This window comes from Hydra vulgaris, chromosome 11 (assembly GCF_038396675.1).
Source record: "Hydra vulgaris chromosome 11, alternate assembly HydraT2T_AEP".
Lineage (NCBI taxonomy): Eukaryota > Metazoa > Cnidaria > Hydrozoa > Anthoathecata > Hydridae > Hydra > Hydra vulgaris.
This window is the reverse complement of record NC_088930.1, coordinates 48550001-48574966: the sequence shown is the minus strand read 5'-3', so window position 1 is coordinate 48574966 and position 24966 is coordinate 48550001. Positions and strand designations below refer to the sequence as shown.

Here is a 24966-nt window from a genome sequence, read left to right as displayed (position 1 = left end):
TTTAAAACTTCGGTTTTTTGCCTTCCATTGTAAAACCTTTAACTAAAATGTGCTTTATTTACTATTTTATTAAAATCTAAGGCGGTCATTGAACATTAATCAACAAAAAAAATTCCAGAAGTATCTTACTTATATTACAAAACCTAGCCGAAAATTAGTTCGCAAATCGCTGCCGCACCCTGTAAATAACATTTTATTTTATTATTACTTGATAATTTATTAAAATTCAAATCAACAATAATGTAAAATAGCAATCAAATAATACATAATATTCAATATTGCTAATACATTTTTCAAACAGCATTTGTTGCTATTAGTAATAGTTAACAGTTATGTTACTAACAAGTATTTCCAGTGCTGCCTAATAGTATTATATTAATAATATTATATTTTTAATATACTAACAGTATTATATTAATAATATATTTATTATATTAATAATATTTTTAAAGCTAGTAGTATTAGCTTTAAAAAAAAATTTGATAAAATTTTTAAAAATGAAAGAGAATTTAAAAAAAATTGCATTTTCATTAATTATAACTTTAATTTTTTGAATAAAACCATGGTTATTAGCAAATATGTCATTATGCATTATATGTTATGATACAAAAACTCACGTAATTATACATAATATGTTATAATCACAAAAACTCACTTAATTGACAATTAAACGCCAAAAATGATAAAAAAATTGGAAAAATTTCTGAAAACAAGAAGCCAGATTACCTTTAGTTATGCATGGCTGTATTTTAATTTCTAGAAATCCATCTTTTTCTACTGCATCATAAGGAGAGTCTTCAGTGGTTGATCTTTTCGTCATATTTTTGTTGTTTTTATCAATTAATAAAGGATTGAATAAGTATTTGAATTTTTCATGGTCAAATGAAATTCGAGCCTCATTATCTTCTTTATTCTCTCTCCTTTCTTCTTCTCCTTCTTCTTCATTATCCTCTAAAAACTCACTATCTTTTTGATCACGGTTTCTTTTAAAAAGATTTTTTAAACACTTTGAATAATATTAACAATAATAAGTGATAAAATTAATAACAGTTATAAATATACTGAGCAAAAACACAATAAATTTAGTCAGTATATTAATTGGCACAAGTTTTAAATAATCAATCAGATTATTTGCTTTTTCTAATTATGTTGAACTTGAGTATATTGAGCAACCCTCGGAATTAGGAAAATTGAGGTCGACGATAACTTGCCAACCTCAATCTTTTAGAGGTCGGCATCAGGTCAGCAAAAAAAATTTGACACAAAGGTCTTGCCATAAAACATCAAAATGAGGTCAGCAATTTTTTGCTGACCTCAAACACTTTTAGGTCCGCATTGCCAAATGCCAACCCTAATTCTGAGGGTTGATATTGAGTATAGTATTTTATGATTATAACTTGAACTTTTAGCTTTTTTATCAGGGTTGGGGTCAAATACATTTGATTAAAAACAAGAATGTTAGTTCTAGATTCCTAAAGACAAATTTAAATACAAATATATGTAATCCAGATTTAAATGCAAATTAAAAGATTAATCCAGATACAAATGCAAATAAAAATATTTGTATTTTGTTTTAAGAAAAAATACAGGTTATTTTTTAAGACAGTACTGATGAAATGAGCACTAAATTCAGGGCTCGAATTAACATAAAAAAATCTAATCGCAATTTTTTTGTTGCTCATAACCCCTCCTCCACTCCCGCCGGAGGGGAGGGGGCATTATTTATTTTAACTTATTTATAATAACATATATAATAAGTCTCATTTTTGCATAAGATGTCATAACATTTACGTTCAGCGGTTGTAAAGTAGCTTTAGTTATAATTTACATTATTACTATTATTATATTGCATTAAATCTAATGGCTGTATTTTTGTAAAATCAATGAACTTGATATAATCTTCTTTTAATTAATTTTTTCATTTTCTATTTTATTTACATATTTTAAACTGTTTAAAACAACTAGAATATTTAATATTCTATAAATTTTTAACAGTAAAAAAAATTATTTAAATTTCTAACAAAACAATCTATAAATTTGAAACAGTTATAAAAAACTATTAAAAATGACAAAAACATTATCGTGATAAAATGTTAAAACTTAACATTTTCACGAAAACCCGCACAATCACAAACAAGAATGATAATTAAATTCTTATTAAGTAAGTTTTCTTATCTAAGTAATCTTATCAAATTCCCATGATATTTCTATCTATTGCTTTTTCATTCAATGTATTTTTTAATAAAAGTTAGCATTCACTTTTTTCATTCAATAAAATAAAGCGAAAGAAAAAAATGTGTCTAAATAATAGAATCTTTTACGATCTAATACTTTTTTTGATTTTTGATTTAAGTTTTGCCAAGTAATACGCAATACTAAACTTTTTCCGTAACGAGTCAGCGTCTTTTAAGGCCATTTTACGTAAACCACGCCCAATCGTAGTATTATGAATAACATCGTTAGATAATGAAACTGAACCTAATGTTGTTTGTTGATGAATTCGCGTGGCCTCTTTATGTTGCGCACTGCTTAAGTGCGATGTCAGTGAATCTTTTTTTATTGATATTGTACCTGGTTTGATCCAGGTCATGGAAAACAATTTTGTTTGACTTATCCGTTTTTCAAATTGTTTACATAAACTGCATCTTAATCTTATAACTTCATTTCCATTTAAATCGTATTCTAACTCGCAATTAAAATGTTTTTCCCACTTTTTAACTGTAGATAATCTTCATCTGTGGTCCTTATTTGCATCCATTTATTGCTATTAATTAAAAATTAGCAAGTGTACTAACAAACTTTAAAGTTTTTTTTTAATAACTATTTAGAGTCTATATTGCCTTCCACTATTCTTCGCAAAATAAACTTATAAAAATATCATTAAATTTGTTCATAATGAATGAGCTAAATCGAAATAAAGCCCTTGAGAATTCGAGTTAAGAAAGTGACTTTTCAATCAATTAACTTTTATTTCTTTTTTCAATCAAAATCTTTTATTTCTTGACTCAAATAGGTATTTAATCGTTTGTTTTTTATAAACGTTTCCTTCCTTAAACAATCGGTCTTTTTCCTGCATTTGAACATTTTTGCTAATTGATTTTCTAAATCTTTTATTTTTCTTTCTTTTACTTTATGCTCTGCTATAAAAAAAAAATTATCGTTACAGAAGTCACTGCAGTTTTATACTGTAAAAGAACACTAAATATTTGCGAATAGAGTATCAATCTTCTAGAATAAAAAAAGAATATTCACGAAAAAAAGAAAGATTGCAAAAAAACAAATTTTAAGAAAAAACTAATCGCGAAGGTGCGAAAAGTAATCGTGATTCGCGATCGCGATACGCTTAATTCGAGCCCTGAAATTGAAGAATGAAACAAGTCTTTTAACAAATATTTAAAAATAAAACTTTTTATTATTTTAGTGTTTAAAATGAAAAAGATTTTTTGCTTCAATAAATAAAACAAATATATTGGTTTTTCCAAAAATAAAAAACGCCAGTCAACCAAGTTTAGGAAACTAAATAAACATTTCAATCAAATACAAATACAAATAATAAAAAAATAATAATAAATAGCCTAATAATAACAAATACATATACGCATATGACTCCAAACCAAAAAATATGATTTTTATACAGGAATCATCATCGAACTAACAGTTTGAGGTAGACATTAAATTGCTGACCTCATTTTTTCTAATTCCGAGGGTTTAAAATATAAATACATCATAGGTAATATACAAAAATCAAAAAAGAGTGATTGATCAACTTAATGGCAAAAAAAGGTCTTGGTGTAGTTCCTTTTTATCTAAGATTTTAAAAAAACTGACACAATGTAGTTATTCATTTTAATTATAATAATGGAACATTTTTTAAATGGTTTAAGAAATATTTAATTACTCAGTAATCCATAATTCACTAATACTGAATTATATAGATTAAATCTAATAGTTCTGTAAACACATATTTACCTATAATCTTCTTTAAAATCGAAAAATAAACTTTCTTGCTTTGCAACTTCTGATTTTAGGTGATCAATCAACTCTGTCATAGTTTTAAATCTCTCATCTGCTCCTTGAATAAGCTCTTCTGCGAAATCATAGAAGAAATGGTGATTAATAAAAAATGATCTTTCACTCATAGTGTAAATTTTACCCAAAAACAAGTATGACATTGAATTAAAGTGCAATTCTGGGATGTTTATATTTGCAAGTTCTTGAGAGGAGGTTGGAATTTCATTTGTGAACTTAAATAAGTCTTGGTTTGCAGTATTCAAAATTTGCAAAAATAATGTTCTGTGAAACATTAACACAATAAAGTTATATGAAACAAGCAAAAATCGAGTTTAAAAAAAATATATTTTTAAAAAAAAACCTCACTTATTCTGAACCTCTTCAAACTTATATGATAAATGAAATTTTAATTTAATAAGACGATTTAAAAGTGAGTTAATTCCATCCATACGACTTGTTGTAACACTGATGTCTTCAGCTAAATTCTAAAAAACCAGATCTCACTTTTTTAAAAACTTTGCATTGGCATAAAAATTCAAAATTCATAAATAAAGATAAGAATATTATAATAAAAATCACAAATAATAAAAATAGCAGTCAACTTCAAGATTTTTGGACGCTTCAAATATACATTTCCTGTACTTTTTTTCAACTTTATTGAATATAATAATATCCTTCTGCAATTAAATATACTGATGTACTATAAATGAAGTAAATACTGATGTACTATCAATAAAGTAAATACTGATGTACTATCAAAGTAAATAAGAAATTTAACGTAAGAAAGTTAAAGAAAAAGTATTTAAAAGTTCTTCTGGTTTATGACTAATTCAAAATTAAAAAGTAAAGAAATTACTGACCCTTATTTCATCTCGTTCATGGTGAGCACTAATAGATGTAGGTATTTTGAGAGCTTCACAATTAGCAATACATTTAGTGTCTGCTGCTAAATAATTACATTTCTTCCATTTAAGACATGCAAGAGGTTGTCCAGCAACTGCAGTGCAATTGGAGGTCCAGTCTAAGGACTCAACACATTCTGTTTAAAAAAAAAATGTTACTATTTAAATAGAACTTTTTTTTAAACTATGTTTATAATTTTTCAACTATGTAAAATTATGCGGTAGTGGTGTAGTGGTAAGAGCGCTTGCTTTGTAAGCAAGAGGTTCGGAGTTCGACTCCCACCACGTCCCTGGAAGTACCGCGCCAAACTTAGTTTCTCCGCGCAGCGGCCTTGCTCGGCAAGGTTCGTGTTTCGGAGTTAAAGGGTTGAGAGAGGGTTGCACCACGAATAACAACTAAAAAAAAAAAAAAATGAGTAGCCTCCTCGACTGTAGTGGCCCCCCTCGGGCCTTGGGGAGGTGAATAATCTAAAAAAAAAAAAAAAAAAAAAAAAAATGTTTTGAACTAAATAAAAAATTTCAACTATGTAAAATATGTTTTGAACTAAATATGCTACACTCATGTAAACCCCACACATGTAAACCTCACAGCATGACCCACACATGTAAACCTCATAGCCAACCGTTTTTAATCAAAAAATTGACTTGTTATACACTGTTTTGCTTCATGTTAATTTATATTGTGTTTACAATTTTTGTGATGCATTCTTTGTCTTGATTGTAATAACTCATTTTGGGTTAAATTTTATTCCATCCTTCAAAACTCTTTTAATCCAATTTCCACTGTCTCTCCTCAACATTTATGATGCAGTAATCATTAAATTTATTTGAAAATGTAATCAAAAGTATAAAAAAAATGATTTATCACTTATGTGATTTTATTTCACACCATCAAGAAAGAAAAAGTTTACTTTGTACCTTTAACTAAGATATACAAACTACTCTGTATATTATATAACTGTCAAATTACTTAGCCCACAAAATCTGACTCAAGTATAACCATCTTAAATCCTCTTACTCAACAAAACTTAATAAAATTGTTTATATATTCTAGCCATTAGCAAACCTTTTAAACTTAATACATAGAATACAAGCACTAGATAACGTATGTTAACTTTTTTATATATTCTAAATTTATGTTTATGATGGTTATGTATGTTTATGTATTTTTATGTAAATTTCTAATTAAATTTTTGTAAAAACACAATCAAAAAACTATACAATATTGATTTAAAAAGTTCTGAGGAAACATTTTTATTTTATGTTAGGATGTTTAAACTTATAAGTGGAAATTTTAAACTATATTTGTTATAAATAAAGTAAAACATTTCATAAATATTATAAAATAAATAAAGAACCATACTGCTTCCACATATATCAACACAATCTGTTTTTATTGCTTCATTTGCTTCTTCAATAAGAAGACGCCTCTTGAAAACATTGTTTCTTCGTTCACTATTACGATTTAAGAGATATTCTCGCTTTAGTTTTAATTCTTGCTCGAGTTTTGTAATGTCTGAAAGAAGGTCATTAAGTTTGTCTAAAATGTTAATTTGTATTTTCTCATGAGCATTACTGATTAATAGCTTTATATTTTTAGAGATTTCTGGCATAGCTGCTTGCACATCAAGTGTTGCTGTATACTAATAAATAAATAAATATTAAATAAATATTTATCAAATTGTATTTTTTTACTATTTCTTACTAAGTTTGTAATTTGGAACTAATATATACATAAATTATTCCAAAATTGACATCATACTAAACCAAAAAGAAATTAGTTTTTACCAACTGATAAATCAGTATTAGGACAGGTATCTACTTTACATGTAGTATCTACATATGAAGGAGATAAGTAAAAAGATTCATAAATAAAAAATATTATCACAGTGTAAATCATGTTAACACAAATAACAGTCAACTTCAAGATTTTAGAAAGATTTAATTATACAGAAAACTTTTTTTGATTAGTAATTTCAAAACCATAAATACCCTGAAATTAAATAACCTGAAATTAAATAACCAGAAATTTACAAAAAGTATTTTACTTAAACTGTCCCATTCATTAAGATTCTCCCTATAATTATCTCCCCTATATTTAATAGTAAATATTAAATATGATTAAAAGTATTTGAAAAATTAACTTAAAATCGGTTGCTGTCATTTAACCTCAAGTCATGTAACACATATCTGCTGTGCATGGCATTAAGAATCAAACAAAAAACGATTTTTCTTTTTTAATGAATATTCAATCTGATAATAAATAATACAATTTTTGTTTTGATAAAAAAATCTACAAATTTTACTATTAAAATGTAAATTTTACATCTCTATGTCATTATTTGACTTTAAAAGCTCATTTAAAAAACTTCAGAATGCTCTCCTGTAAAATGTTCAAATTTGACATATACTGTTAATCACAACAGACATGGTCTTTGTCAGTCACCATTTTTTATTCTTGTTTTAACCTTAAACTTTAGCTAATCAGATCAAACATAAATGTTTTATAAATAAAAACTTTTTTACAAATTCAAATTCAGATACTTAAAATCTTTACACAAAAGTTTTAAAGTTTTTTATTTTTAAAAACATACACCATCATTTTTAAAAAGGGTGCATACACCATCATTTTTAAAAACGGTGCATAAACCATCATTAAAAAATAAAAAATAAAATATTTAAAAATACTTGTCTCGAATCGTATAAATTTTGCAAGATTATTATCAAATATATTTGTGTTAAACTTATAAATAAACATTGAAAAAAAATGTAAAATTTGTATACCTTAATGTGATTGTCACCAAATAAAGCTGAAAGGTTTACATTCATTTTAACTTCTTTAAAAAGATATCCAGCGAATTGGAATGACAAATCATCTGAGTTTAAACTTTTGTGTATGTATCCTTGGTAACCAATTGTTTTTAAAAAACCTTTTACATAAGAGTTTTTCTCATTCTTGTTGGAGTTTGACATAATTTCAAAAGAAAACTCAGGGCCTTCTATATCATTAGTAGAACTTTTGAAAAACATAAGCTTTTCATCAAAGTAAGATAAACTCTTTGGCTGGAAAGTTATTTTTAAACCATTACTAAAGTCTACACAAGCTGTTACATAACCAATAAATGTATTCATTCCCCAAATACCAGTACATGTTGGATAAAACTTATAATTACCAAGCTCTTTTACAGTTGTTCCTTATAAAAATATATTTTTATTAAACAATTTATTTATAAATTTTTTACCCGACAAGAATTATTTTCTTTATTTACTTCAAATAGAAATAAAAAAAATTTATTAATAAATTATTTACAAATTTAAACATTACATATTTAAAATAACTTCAAAATTATAATTTACTAATCATTAAAACGCTTTAAAAAAATGTGAAAGAAAAAATAATAGATAATAAGTACAAAATAATATTTCTGATATTGCTATTATTTTTATTTTTAACTATTGGTAGCCTTTAAATTTATTCAACAGTTTTTGAATCTTTATTTTGTGTAAAGAGCATATAAAAGGTCTGTCTAAAAAAGTACTCTCAAAAGTAAATGATGGATTAAGCTGCCATAGTATTTAATACTATTCTTCTTGTACTTAAAATTCATTTACTTAGGTACAACTCAGTTACAAATGTTGTAGATAACTAGAACACACCATACATGATATTGTAGACACTTATATTTGCAGATAGTTCTTTTAAGACACGTCTGATATATTTAGGATTTAATACCAACAGTTGATTATATATATCAGTAGGTGTCTATTTCAAGTGGTTTTAAAATTCTAATTCAAGTGGGTTTAAAGTTACCATAAATGAGAAATTTTCAAGTTTCACTTAAACAAGATTTTGACTGGTATAGTTGGATTTGTGTAAAATGAGGTGTAAAATATTTTCTTGGATAAAAGTTTAGGAGATAATAACTACCTAAGAATATTTAATAATTAATGGTTCTTCCTAGAGGGTTGTTTAACAAAGTCATTATCAACAGGCCCACACATATTTGTTTTCTTAAAAAAAAACTTTAAAACAAAATACTAAACTGTTATAAAACTTGTGAAGTTTGCAGAAGTTCTGTTTGCCTCATCTGTATAAATAAAACTGATTGCAAATTGACAAAACATTACCATCCAAAAATTCTTGACTTTTGTTGAAAAGGATATCAATTTTCAAGATAAATATCTTGAGAAAAATATGTATCACATTAAAAATGACAAATTAAATGGAAGTAATGCACATCAAGTTCAGCAACTTTACAACTTTGAATCTGTTTTCAACAAACTAAAAACACATTTTACAATCTTTAGTGACTGTTAAATTTGCATGATAGAGGAATTGAAAGGAAAGGAAAAGCATCTCCTTTTCATTTATAAAGATTAAACAGCAAAGAATCAATTGATAAATCGAAATATTACAAAGCATTGCATCATGCACCTATCTATCCTTGGTGGTGATGGTCTTGGAGGTGATTAGTCAATTGTGAAGCTTAGAATGGATGGTGGTGGGTCATTTTTGATAGTGAGCTTCACACTTATCTTAACTGATAAGATATATGAGTCAAAGCTTTGCAGTCCTGTTCCGAAGTAAGCCAAATTATTATCTCCAGACATTAAAAACATCTACTGTCAAGCAACAACTTATCACTGTACTTGCACAAAACACACCAGAAATATATTAAAATGACAAAGCTCTTCTTGACTTCTTCTTAAAGGTTCAAGAGAAATATTTAATTAATTTAATTGATCATTTCTTGTGACATTAAAATTGAGAACATCATGTATGGCATGCAGTCTTGATGGTGTGATGTTGATGTTGGTGTGTTAGTGTGATGTTGATATTGGTTAGGGTGGTTCTAAAAACAACTTTTTTGAAAATGACTGATGGCACCTCTGAATATGTTGTATATAATAAAATAATGCTGGATTTAAAAAATTTTTGAATAAGAAATATATTAAGGGGTTGCAACTGACCCTCGAGCATGAAATAGGTCCCTAATATTATTAAAAAATAAGTTTTTCAAAAGCAAATCATGTTGGGTCTCAAACGAAGCAAAATAATATAAGAAATTTCAAAAATATTAATCATTTTATAATTAAATTTTTATTTTAGATTTTAGTGAACAGAAAATTACATTTTTTAACTAAAAACAAAAAAAAGGGAATTTAACAAGATTTTTTTATTATAATTTTTTTTATCAATGTGTTTTTATAAAATGAATATTATTTTTGAAATTTTATATAATTTTGCTTCATTTGAGACCCAACATGACATACTTTTGAAAAACTTTTTTTTTAATAATATTAGGGACCTATTTAATGTTTTTATTCAAAAAAAAATTTAAATCCAGCATTTTTTATTATATACAACATATTCAGGGTTTGCCAGCAGTCATTTTCAAAACAAGTTGTATTTAGAATCACCCTAACATTGGTGAGTTTGTGTGAAGTTGATGTGCTAGTGTGTTGTTGACTCCTCAAAATTATCAAACTGTGATTTGCTTCGAACTTTTGGTGAAGTAAAAAAAAAGTATTAAAATTTCATAAGTTCTGGGGGAAAAATTAACAAGTCAAAAAATGTCAAGAATGTTATCCATTAAAATCATGACATAAGAGTCATTCATTAATTACGTGACGCTTTAGGGAGGAGGGGGAGGGGTTAGTCATTTTGTGATGACTTTAAATTACTTATAATCTTTATCAAAAATACGTAAAATTATAAAATGTGTAAAAATTAAAATAAATAAATAAATTATGATAAATAAATAAAAGATTATGTTAAGTATAAGATTGTTTAAAGAAACAAATTATAAAGAAATATAAACTTATTTAAATACAGAATTTAGATTCTATTAATAATTTTTGTTAAATTAGTTTAAATAAATTTTAGCGTGGTTTAAAATTTAATTTAATTACAACATGATACTTTAAAATACTTTTAAAATATCAATAATTTTTAAACTTCTGTAACAAATAAGACCTCAATAATTACAACACATTAAAAGCAAAGAGTTTTAAAGTATTTGTAAATTACTTTTTTATATTTGTCAATATTTTGTTGTAAAAAAGCATTTTTTTTTTTTTGATAAAATAAGCTCTCAATTCATGGAATATATAGGCATGTGCTATATCTGAAAGGAGAAAAGTGAATGTTATCAATAGTTTACAATATTACTTTTATTTACGCAAATTATTTCTAACCTACATTTAGCCCTATAATGAAAAAGGTTTTATGGGATGTTTTGTTGATATCATCAATTTATAGGGTGTGAAGTCCTAAATTTACAGGTTGTAAAGAATTTTTGCAACCATTTACTTTAGTACTGCTCTTCTTGTATTCAGAATTCATTAACTTAGATGCAACTCAGTTACAAACTCTTGAATTCATTAACTTGGATGCAACTCATTTACAAATGTTGTAGATAACTAGATCACACCATAGATACATAGATACTCTAGATACTTATTTGCGTAGTTTTACTTTTGGTAATTTTTTTTTTAATTAAAGCATGCAATTTTCAGGATGTATGCTTCATTTAAAAAGCATGCTAGAACATTAACATTAGTAATTAAAATGTTTAATAGTAACGTTAAATAAAAATAGAATATAACTAAAAAGTAAGCATAATATTTGTCAAATTTTAAAAAAACCTTATATTATTTCAAAAATAAGAAACTTATATTTTATAAAAATTTATTCTATTTTATATTTTATAGAAATTATTTCAATAAGTGAATCGGCTCTTTAGTAAAGATAAATAATTTTTAACAAGTAAAACTTTCAAAAATATTTTAAAATATTTCTAGAAATGCATTTGTATAATAAAGACATGCATATTTGCATAATATATACATGTATATTTGCATAATATATAAAGCATGTACACAAAACAAATGTTAAAGAGTAAATATCTAATTTTTTTTCAGTGGTTGTATTATTTTTGTAATATTTTTCATTGTGTTTGTATTTTGTTGGCAACATGTAATGATTTGTGTTTATATTTTGTTGGCAACATATAATGATTTCATGACAACATGTAATGATTTCAAAAAAAAATTTTAGTTTTCTCATTTAACATAAAACAAGTTTTAAAAATGACAAAAGAAGACATTTAAAAAAATATTTTGCACAAACTATATATAGAAAATCTGAATTTAACTACAATTCAGTAGCAAAAAAGTTGCAAATACATTTCGACATCGTTAGTCATGATGTTTAACATTTTCCTAAACAAAATCAATCAAATGCAAATCTGGTAATAGAGAAAAGGAGGTTCTTCAAGATATAAAACTAGTTAAAAACTGGTTCACAGTTTTATGAATAAATCAAGCATCTCATTAAGGAAATGCACAAAAATATAAAATAAATGAGAATTTTCTCATTGTTTTGTTGTAAAAGTTTGATATAATCATGTTTTTCAAGCTTTCAAATCACAAAAAGTGCCTAACTGTTCTGAAATTCAAAAATAAGCAAGAATCCACTGAACAAAGTTGTAAGACAACTATATTTCTAAAAATTTCTGAACTATTGAAGATGATGAAACTTATATGAAGTAAGATCATCAGCAAATTCTTGGTGCTGTCTATTATAATTCTAAATATAGAGAAAAAGCAGATTTTAATACACAAAAAATGATAAGTTTGTTAAAAGAGCTATTATTTGGCAAGCAATTTGCAGGTATGTCCAAACTTTTTGGACATACTTCAAGCCTATGTATACCACCAAAACAAAAGTTCAAAAATTTATTAGATACCCACGGGAATAAATAAACCTCTTTGAAATATTTTATCTTCTTATATTAATGTATTAAAACTAATACTTAGTTTTAATACATTAATATAACCCAATAAAATTCAATGAGTGCCTTTTTAAATTGTTTTTCTACTTTCACACATATTTTGTGTCCACACTTTACATGTATATTTGCATAATATATGCACTTTAAAAGCATGCAACATATATATATATATATATATATATATATATATATATATATATATATATATATATATATATATATATATATATATATATATATATATATATATATATATATATATATATGCAAATTATGTTAGTGTATTGTTTTTTAAAAAAACAGAGCAATAATAAATAAGTAAAAAACAATAGCAAATTTGAATAGTAAAAAAAATAAAAAATAAAAAAAATAAAACATAATTTTGAAGGTAACATTTTAATAAAAATATTTAAATGTTGGTGAACTAGGTCAATCTACAAAAATTAGAATTAAAAGGATCGAATGAATTTTAAAAAATGACAAATGCTCAAGCCCATTAAAAAAACTAATAAAAAATTTACAGAAAAAAATCTTGTCTGATATTTGAGTGAGAGTACAACACAATATCAGTACAATGAAAGTACAACACAATATCAGAGCAAGTTATAAAAGTTTCTCATAGTTCAAATAGGAATTTTTAAATAGGTTACTATCTGTACAGATTCACACTGTAACAGCATGCAAATTCTAGCTTTCTAAAAACAAAATAAAAACAAATTATAATTTAAAGTTCTTACCTTTTTTGTTTTGAGTAAAAGCTAAAACAAGCTCATCACTGAAAACAGTATCTTGCATTAGAAAATGAACTTTACTATTTTTAAAAGCATTAGAGAGGCTGTCTATTGTTAATCCATAAAGAAATGCATATACAACATCTGAATCTTCTGAACTCTTAAACTTAAGACTCAAAGTAACCACAGCTTTATTTATGAAAATTGATTTATTTGTATTCCCAATCTCTATCCTTGCATAAAAATCTAAAATAAGATGAAAATATAATAAAAATATTAATATAAATATTTTTTCTAGAATATAGTTATTAAGGTATATAAGATTATATAAAAATATGGATTTATAAAGCCAAAGCTTTACAAGGTGTTCAGAGACTTCAACAAGTGATTAAAGAAAGGAGGTTCCAGGAAGGACAAAAGTTATAACTTAATTATTTTTTCCTAAGAGATTTCATTTGTCTTGAAAAAGAAGTAACTTTTATTATTTTTTTAACTTATATATATATATACATATATATAGGGCCTTCGAGAGGGAGGGGCAAAGGGGCACATGAAAAAAACAATTTAAATTTTAAATTCTATTACTATAAATAACCATAAACTATTTTTTATGAAAAAAATAGAACTTAGTTGTTGCTGAATTAGATGGGCATAGAGTACTCTAATTTTTTTTTACAGGATGTTTATTACTCATTCTATACCAATTAACACAAAAAAGTTAATTGATAAGCTTGACTTTATTTTATTCATAAATTTAGACACACAATCAAAAAAGTCTTATATCTTGTTAATTGATAGTTAATTAGTAGTTTTTTCCCCATATTTCTCATTAAAATGTCTAAACTAATTGATTTTGTCAAAAAACCTTATATAAATATGACTTACCTGGAATTAGTTAATCATTATTTAATAAATAAACAAAAGTTAAGTTAGTTTGCAAATTATTGCTCACATCAAAGAAGGAACCAAAAGTAATAGAGAAATCGCCAGGTTAATTGGAGTTTCTGAGAAATGCGTTCAGACAACGAAGCAAAACTTTCTTCACACTGGTAGTGCCAACAAGAAAACGAGGCCAGGTAGACCCTTGTCAACCACCAAAAAGGACAATAGTGCCCTTTTTAGAGCTGTCAGAGCTAATCCATGAATTAGTTACAAAGAATTGAGAATGGAGTCTACTCTGCATACTATACAAAGGAATGGTTCAACAATAATAATATCAAGACAATACCATGGCCTCCGTACTCACCTGATTTGAACCCGATTGAAAAAATTTTGGGCTTGGATTGACCATGAATTGGCAAAGGTTCAAATTTCCACACTTGGCCAGCTGAAGGACATCCTTAAGGAGACCTGGTATAGGGTCCCAGAAGCAATGTGCAAAAATCTTGTTAAGTCTATGCCAAGAAGAGTTCTTAGTTGTATTAAAGCAAAAGGCAGATACACAAAATATTAATTGGTTCATAAATTACGCCTTCTAATGTATTGTGAGTCTAAATTTATGAATAATTTTTTTTGTCTTTTTTTTTTAATACCATGTAGTTGTACCTAATTATTACTTAGAATTTGTATTTTTTTTTATTGAACTTTTTTTAAATTTTGTATTCTGTATGTATTTATCTAATAAATTAAAAAAAAACCAAACCGAAATCTTTTGTTGTTATTGTTTTATTATTAGAAAATTAAAAATTTCTATTTTCAAATATGAGTGCGTATATATATATATATATATATATATACCATTGTACTTGGAAGTTTGAAATTTCAAATTTAACCTATCTACATAATGCACATAACAATATGTAAAAATCATGAAAATCAGAGATGATATATAATGATTTGACCCATTATATATATATATATATATATATATATATATATATATATATATATATATATATATATATATATATATATATATATATATATATATATATATATATATATATATATACATATATATATACATATATATATATATAAATATATATATATATATATACATATATATATATATATATATATATATATATATATATATATATATATATATATATATATATATATATATATATATATATATATATATATATATATATATATATATATATATATATATATAATGAGTAAAATCATTATAGTTCAACCCATGGCCTGTGGGTCACCATCTCTGATTTTCCTGATTTTTACATATTGTTATGTGCATTATGTAGATAGGCTAAATTTGAAATTGCAGACTTCCAAGTACAACGGTGCAGAAATTATAGCCTTAGAAACATGACACAGTGCCCCCCCCCCCTCAATTTACAAATGGTCAAAACAGACTACTTTAGAGCTGTATAACTTTTTTCTCACTTTCAACAAGTGTCTCATTTTTTCTAGAACTATTTTCTGGATAGTCTAATTTTAAAAAAGTGGTTTTTATCAACTTGTGTTAAATTAAAAAAAAATTATGACCTCCTCAACTTTGGAAAAATTCCTAAAATTGCTAAAATATGCCAAAATAAAACTAACTGTAGCATTATTCTTTTCATCTACAAGTCTTTACAGATAAGTTTTCTGATTAGCTAGTACTGTTTGCAATAAATGAGCAAAGTATAGTCACCTTGTTACAGTTTAGAACTCAAATATATCTAAAAGCAAAATGTCCACTCGCCTAAAAAGTCCAATTTTCAGCCATTTTGAGATTATTTTGAGTAAATTTTTTTAACACTTTGTTTTGATCTAAGATTTACAGCATATAAGACCCAACTATCTAAAAATGCAAACATTATAAACTTGTCAAATCCACACCAAAAAAGCCAGCATTTTTAAATAACCCTATTTTTAAATTATCAATGGTTAAATGTTACTAGAAACCAGTGCCCCTCTAATCTGCCAAATGGCCGTTGTGAAGGGCGCAATTAATTGTAAGTCATTTCTTAATAAAAAGATATGGTTGTCCTCTCCTTGAGCTTGTCTTTATAGTAGATAGGGGCACAAATAAAGGGGGCAGTGACTTTATAGAGACCTTCATTATGGTTCAAATGAAGGTCTTTAAATTAATTTAGATATTTAGATACTTATCATGTAAATATCTAAAATAATTTCAAAATGAAATCATCATTTTTTTAAATTCTATTTTATTATAGGTAATTAGTGGCCTGTAGGTGGTCTGGTTCCCCCCTCCCCCCCCCACTCGATAAGGGAAGGTGGAGGGGGAGAGGGTTTGGGGTATCACCAATCAAAAGGGGAAGGGGGTAACCAACTTACAAAGATCAAGCATTTATTTATCTAACATGAAACATACACATACAGACTACTGATTACCTATAATAAAATAGAATTTAAAGAAATAATGATTTCATTTTGAATTTAATTTAAATACTTACATAATAAGTATCTAAATATCTAAATTAATTTAAAGACCTTCATTTAAACCATAATGAAGGTATCTAAAAAGTTACTGTCCCCTTTATTTGTGCCCTCTATCTACAATTAAGACAAGCTCAAGGAGAGGACAACCAACCATATCTTTTTTTATTAAGAAATGACTTACAATTAATTGCACCCTTCACATAGGCCAGTTGGCAAATTAGAGGGGCACTGGTTTCTAGTACAGGGTGGCCAGCTGTAAGTAAATTTAAAATTCCAGGACATTTCTAGGATATTTCAAGGAAATTTTGGGTTATTCAAGGATATATTGATTTTTTCTCGACAATAAAATAAACCAGTAAATGCAAAATATATTGTCTTAAAACTAAATATATATATTTGAATACGCATATAAATCATATATACATAAGTATAATTGTTTGTGTGTTAAATATAAATCATATATACATACATATATTTATGTAAAGTTTGTTTAAACTCATACAAACATATACATATATATATATATATATATATATACATATATATATATATACATATATAAATTTATATTGTATATATATTTTGTATATATATATATATGCGGTAGTGGTGTAGTGGTAAAGCGCTCGCTTCATAAGCGAGAGGTTTCGAGTTCGATCCCCACCATGTCCCTGGTAGTACCGCGCTTAACTTGTTTCTCCGCACAGCGGCCTTGTTCATCGAGGTTCGTGTTTCGGAGTTATAGAGTTGAGAGAGGGTTATAACCACTATTAAGTAGCCTCCTCATCTGTAGTGGCCTTCTTGGCCTTGAGGAGGTGAATAACAAAAAATATATATATATATATATATATATATATATATATATGTATATATATATATATATATATATATATATATATATATATATATATATATATATATATATATATATATATATATATATATATATATATATATATATATATATATATATATATATGTGTGTGTGTGTGTGTGTGAAAGATCAAGGTCTTTAATTGTTTGTTCTTTTTCTAAAATTTTGTTTCTAAAAGAATTTGCTTTAGCAAAGACAGTAAAGTCTCTCTTTGCTTCCGCTTCAATGCTTAACTTGTCGGCATCAGATTTGAGAATTCCAATGCACTTTCTAACACTTTCTTTCTGCTTTTTAATAACTAAAATATCTCCATCAATCAGTTGACATTTTCTGCTTACTTTATCTACCTTTAACTGATCCTTGTTTTCTTTCAATACTACATTGCAACGATTGTATGCTAGCTGACAACTTTTTAAAAGATTGCTGGGGAGCTCATACTGATGAATAACAATGTCATGAGAATTGATGTGATCATAAACTATTCTTTGAGAAATAAGAGATTTCTCTTGCAAATTTTCAACCAACAACTGATTGTTGACACTGAATTCTCATTCTATTGCAGCTTGGCCATGAGATAACACAAAAATGATAGCACAGACTTTTCACAATACTCAATACTTCAGAGTTTTGTGTAAATAGACAGCAAGAAATTTATCAACAGAATCAGTAAACTTGTTAAAAGACTCAAACTTTTCATTAAATTGAACACCTTCTGCACTAATAAATTCATCATATTGTTGTTTTGCATCATCTGCATCATCGGTTGAAAGTCTTTAACAATACATTAAAGGCCTGAGATAAGGCACCAATTTAGTGGCTCTTTCTTAAACTGCTACAAGAGCATCAATCTCTCAACGATAATAACTCAAGATGTAGCTGTGCATAAATTGTATAAAGGATATTAATATCCCAATAGTGGAAGGTTCTTTTTATTTTACCTAGCGCTATGTTAGCTTTGGCGACAGTGTGCAACTTAATCCTGCTACTTCAGTTGGTTGTTGACAATGATGCTGAAGTCGCGCTTAGAGCTGGTCTTGCCAGGATTGTAGTTGTTGCCAAGGAGGTCGGTCATGGTGAAGATTATGTGCAAACCCGGTAGGTCATCAACAAAATCCGTTGTTAATTATTTTGTTAAAGAACATAGCTTTGCACTAGTCTATGTAAAAACTCATGCTACAGGTATAGGCCCATATGACAAGTTGGTTAATATCATTTTGGAGAGTTGTATAGTCGGAGGTGTTCTTTATAACCGCTATTAGTTTAGCATCGCTAGCAAACAGCTTGCAAATGTGAGGCATAGCATGTCATTAATAAAGATCACAAAGAGAATAGGCTCCAGTACAGAACCTTGTGAAACTCCAATGAGGACATCCAACCAATCAGAGAAGTACTCATATTGTACAACTCTTTGACTCCGGCCAGTTAAGATGGCTTCTATCCATCCACAGGTACTTGCGTGAAAGCCATATGGGCATAATTTGACAATTAGAAGCCTGTGACTAACCTTATCAAAAGCTTTAGCAAAGCCATCAACACTAAGATCTGAAGATAAAACAAATGAATTTAAATTAATCTCTCAAAGAGAAAGTAAGTTTGCTAAATTTTGCATGAGGTAAGATTTAACAATGCAAAAGTTTATTCGAAGACCATAACAATTTGTAAAAGATAGATTAAAACAGGTGGTGGTGATGGCTTTGCATGTTTAATATTTTCAAGTGCTTTAGCCATGTTTAAAGTAAAAGATAAATTGACACAGCATGATACGGTTAATACAGCATGGCATCCTGTTGCTGTGTAGTTGCCTCAGTGTTGCTAATTAACAAAAAGTCATAACAAAGGGCTCCATAAATGAGCTTTACAATGCGCACCAAAAGCACTAGTTAATGATTAACAACACTACAACTGACCTCTCATAAAAAATTTATATACAAGCTAGTGCAAAGTTAGCATCTGCTAAGGTTGCTTTTTGTTATTGTGCTTCTTATTATCTTACTCTTTTATCTCCTTTTATCTCTTTTATCTCCTTTTATCTCTTTTATCTCCTTTTATCTCTTTTATCTCCTTTTATCTCTTTATCTCCTTTAGCCTCTCTTTATCGTGGTTGTCATTTTTTTACTCATGATTCAATACTCTTTCTATTTAAAGTCTCTACCCTTCTACTCTCTACTTCTATCAACCTCTTATTTGTTGTTAAATGAAACACTGTTGTCATAATTTAGCTTGTTTTTTTAATGAGGCCGCCTTTCTTTTAGATAAAATCCAAAAAAGCATTGCAAATATTGTTGGACCAACTCTAGCTGCTAAGCATGGTAAGACTCTGTCATCCATTGTAAGGTTGTATCTCTTTTCTTTTTTACAAAAATATTTAAATAAGTTATATTTTATATCTAAGCATTATTTTGAATAATAGATTTTACTACCCCTGTGTTAGTCCTTTTTAAGTAAAGAAATCCCAGCAAAATTCTAATGACTATTCTATAACTCATCTCTATTCTTTTACTAAAATCGAAAACAGAAAGTTGTGGGAGCTTCAGTACATACATCGATTATTATAGCCTGCTACCACGAAGTAGTGTTTGCTACATCAACTAAGAAATTGGCATTGTGCAGCAATCTTTTCTTTAATTATTCTTTGTTTTTTTTTTTTCTTCTTTTTTTTTAAAATTAAAGTGCACGTTAGACCAGTTCAAAAAAAATCTTTTTTAATAATTAAGTGGCTAGATGTTTAAATGTTGTTAATTGATGAAAAAAAGTAAATCATTAAAGTTTCAAAGCACTATTCCAATATTTAGTAACAGCTCAATTAAGTTTACTTTCCAATGGGGTCCTAAAATTAAAAAAAAAAAGTTCCTTAAAAGTAGGTCAACCTGGTATTCAAAAGAAGCAAAATAATATATAAATTTCAAAAATAATAATTGTTTTATAAAAAACAAATTAAAAAATTTTTATTTTTATTAAAAACTTGTAAAAATGTACTTTTTTTATTTCTAGTTAAAAAACCATAATTTTTGTGCAATTAAATCTAAAATAATAATTGTAATATGAAATTATCTTTTTTTTTTGAAATTTTTATATAATTTCACTCTTTTTAAGACCCAACATGACATACTTTTGAAAAAACTTTTTTTTTCAAAATAATAGGGACCTGTTAAAAAGTAAAGTTAATTGAGCTGTCCCTAAAACACATTATTTAAGTTTGCAATTTTGAACTAATTTTTCTGACCACAAACCACATCAAATCAAAGGGTAGCCCAAATAAAGTTCAAAAATTTATTTTTTATATACAATTTTGAAATGGTCTAGTGCACATGTCTGTATGCGTGTATTTATATGCATATATAAAATGAAAAAATAAGTAACCTAAAGTTTCCACTGGTTTATCTGTGATATATATGCTTGCTCTCATAGAGTTTATCGTTAGCATAGAATAACCAAGAAAGTTTTTCCATTGTTTATCAAAAGTTATTTTTAATACTGTCTTTCCTAGTAAATCATCTTCTCCAATAAACACTATGAAAAAATAATAAAAAATAAAAAAAAAAACTGAAAAAGTAACCAAATTTCATATATTGTTATAAAAAATTTCACTCACTTTTTTGTATACTTTTTACAGTTTAGGGGCAACTAAAATAATACATGACAGTCATGGGAAAGGAGGGATATTGAAAAGTGTCACCAAATATCATATAGAAGAGGGAAAGGGGAGGGATTAGTTAAAGTGTAAAGTAAGAAAAACATTTTTAATTTAAATTCTTATCAAAGTGTAATTAAATAGCTTATTGCAAACTTAAAGATATTCAGCAAAATATAATGACCAAAGCTGCTGTAATTATTGCTGCAGCTACCTGTTTCATCCCAAATTTTTTTTCTTTAATAGTTTCTTGATTCCTAGTAAATGACTGGAAATAAATGATGCAACTTTGCAAGCATCTTTTTAAACTTATTAATGAGGAAAATAATTTTGTCCACAATAGCAAGGTCTAACATGAAAAAATCAAAATTTCTAACTCATCACATATTATTTGAACAGCCCCTTATGTTAAACAACTTCAAATATACTTACCCTCTCCAACATGTTTTGTTTCTTTATGTACAATTTTTCCAATAAGCTGGACTCTTGAATCCTTTTCATTAGTTCCAAATATATTCAGTTCTATTGAATTTAATATCCAAACATCACCGAACATCTTTGTAACATTTTTTAAAAGACACTTGAAAGAGTAAGAGTTCTTAAGAGCATTGCCTGTTATTTCAATATTTAGATGATGAGCAATATGATTTTTAATGAAATTGCAGATTGGATCATCAAGACATGTTGTTTTTAGATTAACAGATAATTGTCCATGAACAACAACAACGCCTAAATATAAGAATAAATGCATTTAAAGTAAAAACACTTAAAATATTTTAAACGCACACACATTTTATATACACACAGAAATCTGTTTTTAAGATGGCTCCAGACAACCATGCAACAAGTTGCATGCAGACAACACCTGCAACAAGTTACTGACAACACCTGCAACAAATTACGAGGTAAATGATCAATAATTAGAGAAGACAACCAAGGAGAAAAATAATAAAAAAACAAAAAACATTATAACTCCTAATACTAAAAAGAACACAAACAACTTGGAAAGAAATATATAAGCAAACTCAAACACAAACAAAAAGTAAATGTGTTTAGAACAACTTGTTTTAAAACAAAAACAAAAATTAGATTGCATAGTTAAACTAACAATCAGAAGAAATTTTAGTTGGTTAAACAAAAAATAACACTTTAAAACAAGTCATCATCATCATTTTTGATTCCTTGTTTTTGCACTTGCATTATTGGAGTTTTTTTTTTTAATGTCATTTTGCCAATATACACAATACTATTTCTTTTTTTACCTGAAACTGAAGACCATGGTATTGATAGAATGGCACTTTAAATGATGAGCTATCTCTGTAACAACAAGTAACAATATGGCTTTGACAATGAACAAAAGAAACATAAACATGAACAGTGTTCATGAGCAATATGGCAGTTTGTAATCAAATGTTTTATACCTGTTAATGGAACCAGCACCTTTGAGGCTACAGATTTCAGAACGCCTTACCACCAGCCAGTTACAAAACCAATATACTGACTTTAAAAGTTATAGCCTCAAAACAATCAAAAGTGCAAATAAAGATCTATGAACTAAGTCAAAAAGGTACAATATTCAAAAATCAAAGTAGGAAACAATTTTAAACATCAGTCTTAAAAAAATGGTGCTATGCTGGTTAGTAAAAAATATACTTCTAATTAAACTAAATTTAAACATTAAACATAAATTAATTATAAACATATGTTAATATGGAATTAAAATTAAGTTTTGAAATACTTTTACTCTTAGGAGAAACATAGTCTCCAAAGACACTTGAAAAAATTCCTGTTACATTTCCAGCATTTGATCTCAAAACAATTTCTATATAAAAAAATATATTTATTATGTCATTTTAGTTTATTCTACTAAAAAAGTTTAAAGCAAAGAAGTTAGATTTAACAATTTTTACCAATATTTTTTAAAGTAAGCCAGGTAAATTTAAGCATTCGAGCATCGTACAGCCTGTTTAAAACCTCATCCAAACTTATGTCATTCAAACGAAAAACTGTTGCACAATAAAGCTTGTCATGCTGCCATATAACAGTTTCTAAAGGAACATCTTGCTGTGAGAAAATTATTGATCTTGCTGAAATTCTAAAAGTTAATGAAATTATAAACAATTTATATTGCAGACTTGGGTCTGCATAAAACATAATGAGTATTCCCATAATGATAAAGGTAAAGACAAGAGCTATCTATAAATGTATGAAGAAATAAAAACTATATATATATATATATATATATATATATATATATATATATATATATATAACTTTTATATATATATTTAAAAAAGTTTTAACTTTTATATATATATATATATATATATATATATATATATATATATATATATATATATATAAAAGCGCCCTGCCTACAACAACATAACTAAAAAGTGACTATTAAGCTTGTACAAAAAACTAATAATTTTATTGTATAAAAATCCCAAAGAACTATTAACAAAAAAAGTGAACTAATATCCAAATGTTGCCATGAGAACAAATTTTTCTGGATCTAAAAGATTGAGGTCGGCAAAATATTGCCGATCTAATTTTTCTTAATTCCGAGGGTTGTATGTATGTATGTATGTATGTATGTATGTATGTATGTATATATATATATATATATCATCCGTTGCAATGACATCGCAAAAGGGAGGCACTTTTTTTCAATGGTTTAAATGAAGTTTTTAAAAAGAGAAAAATAATATGATAATGTAAAAGAAATTGAATAATTAAATCAATTAAAAATACAAAAAAAGAAAAAGAGAGGTAAAGAAAAACAAGGAAACGAAAAAAACTTGATAGAGAAGAAAGTAAATGAAAAAGGTATTAAGGAAATAAGGAAAAAACTAAATAAGAAAAAAAACTAAAAATCAAATAAAAAAGAAAAAAAATAAAAGTATGTGAATAAAAGTAGACAAAGAAAGAAAAAAAAAACTTATAACTTATATAAAAATAATTAAACTATATTTGTAAAAAAGGAATATTCTTTGCTGTACTGTGTTATTGTTTGTTCTTATTATTCCTTTCTTGTTTCTTTCTATTTTATTTATTTATTTTTTTTTGCGTTCTGTTGTGTCATAATGTAGTAATTTTTTTTTTTAGTTTGTGTATATATATCGTATATATTATACGAAACGATACTTATTTTAATACTATTTTATTGTGTGATATTTTTTTAATTTTCTTTTTTTCTCTCATTCTCACTCTCTTTCATTTCAATATTGTTTATTCATTATAAACACTTTATACTTTTTGTTGCTTTTTTTGTGTTGTTTTTTCGTTTGTTACGTTGTTTTTTGGTTTGTTACATTTTTTTTGTATCTGATGATGAGGTTTTATAACGGTCATTATTGCTTGATTTAAATTGTTATTATTATACTTGTCTTTGTTATTTTTATTATTATTATTTTCTATTGTATTACTGTTATTGTTATGTAAACTCTATCATTGCTATTATACATTGTGTTATTACATATTATTATCACATTATTTTAACTGTATTATTAAGATTATTAGGTGTATTTTATAACTTCATCGTTGTTTTTTTTTCTTTAACTATGTTAATTTATGTTTTGTATTATTTAATAATACTGTAGTTGTCGATTTTATTTTTTGTTTATTTTATTTAGGTGTCACTCCTTTGACTAGTTTTTAACTATAT

General features: G+C 26.4%; 1 protein-coding gene across 1 annotated transcript in view; it reads right to left on the bottom strand.

Annotated features, from left to right (window-relative positions):
• Positions 1 to 24966, bottom strand: part of LOC100211175 (uncharacterized) — a 78619-nt gene that overhangs the window by 26114 nt on the left and 27539 nt on the right. The window contains exons 9-19 of the mRNA XM_065809069.1: positions 23210 to 23394; positions 23038 to 23121; positions 21732 to 22028; positions 21029 to 21178; positions 13447 to 13686; positions 7698 to 8107; positions 6277 to 6556; positions 4872 to 5050; positions 4378 to 4496; positions 3970 to 4293; positions 727 to 983 (exon numbers count right to left, since the gene is read on the bottom strand). Of these exons, the coding sequence (XP_065665141.1) occupies positions 727 to 983; positions 3970 to 4293; positions 4378 to 4496; positions 4872 to 5050; positions 6277 to 6556; positions 7698 to 8107; positions 13447 to 13686; positions 21029 to 21178; positions 21732 to 22028; positions 23038 to 23121; positions 23210 to 23394 (2525 nt within the window). The remainder of the gene's footprint in view (positions 1 to 726; positions 984 to 3969; positions 4294 to 4377; positions 4497 to 4871; positions 5051 to 6276; positions 6557 to 7697; positions 8108 to 13446; positions 13687 to 21028; positions 21179 to 21731; positions 22029 to 23037; positions 23122 to 23209; positions 23395 to 24966) is intronic.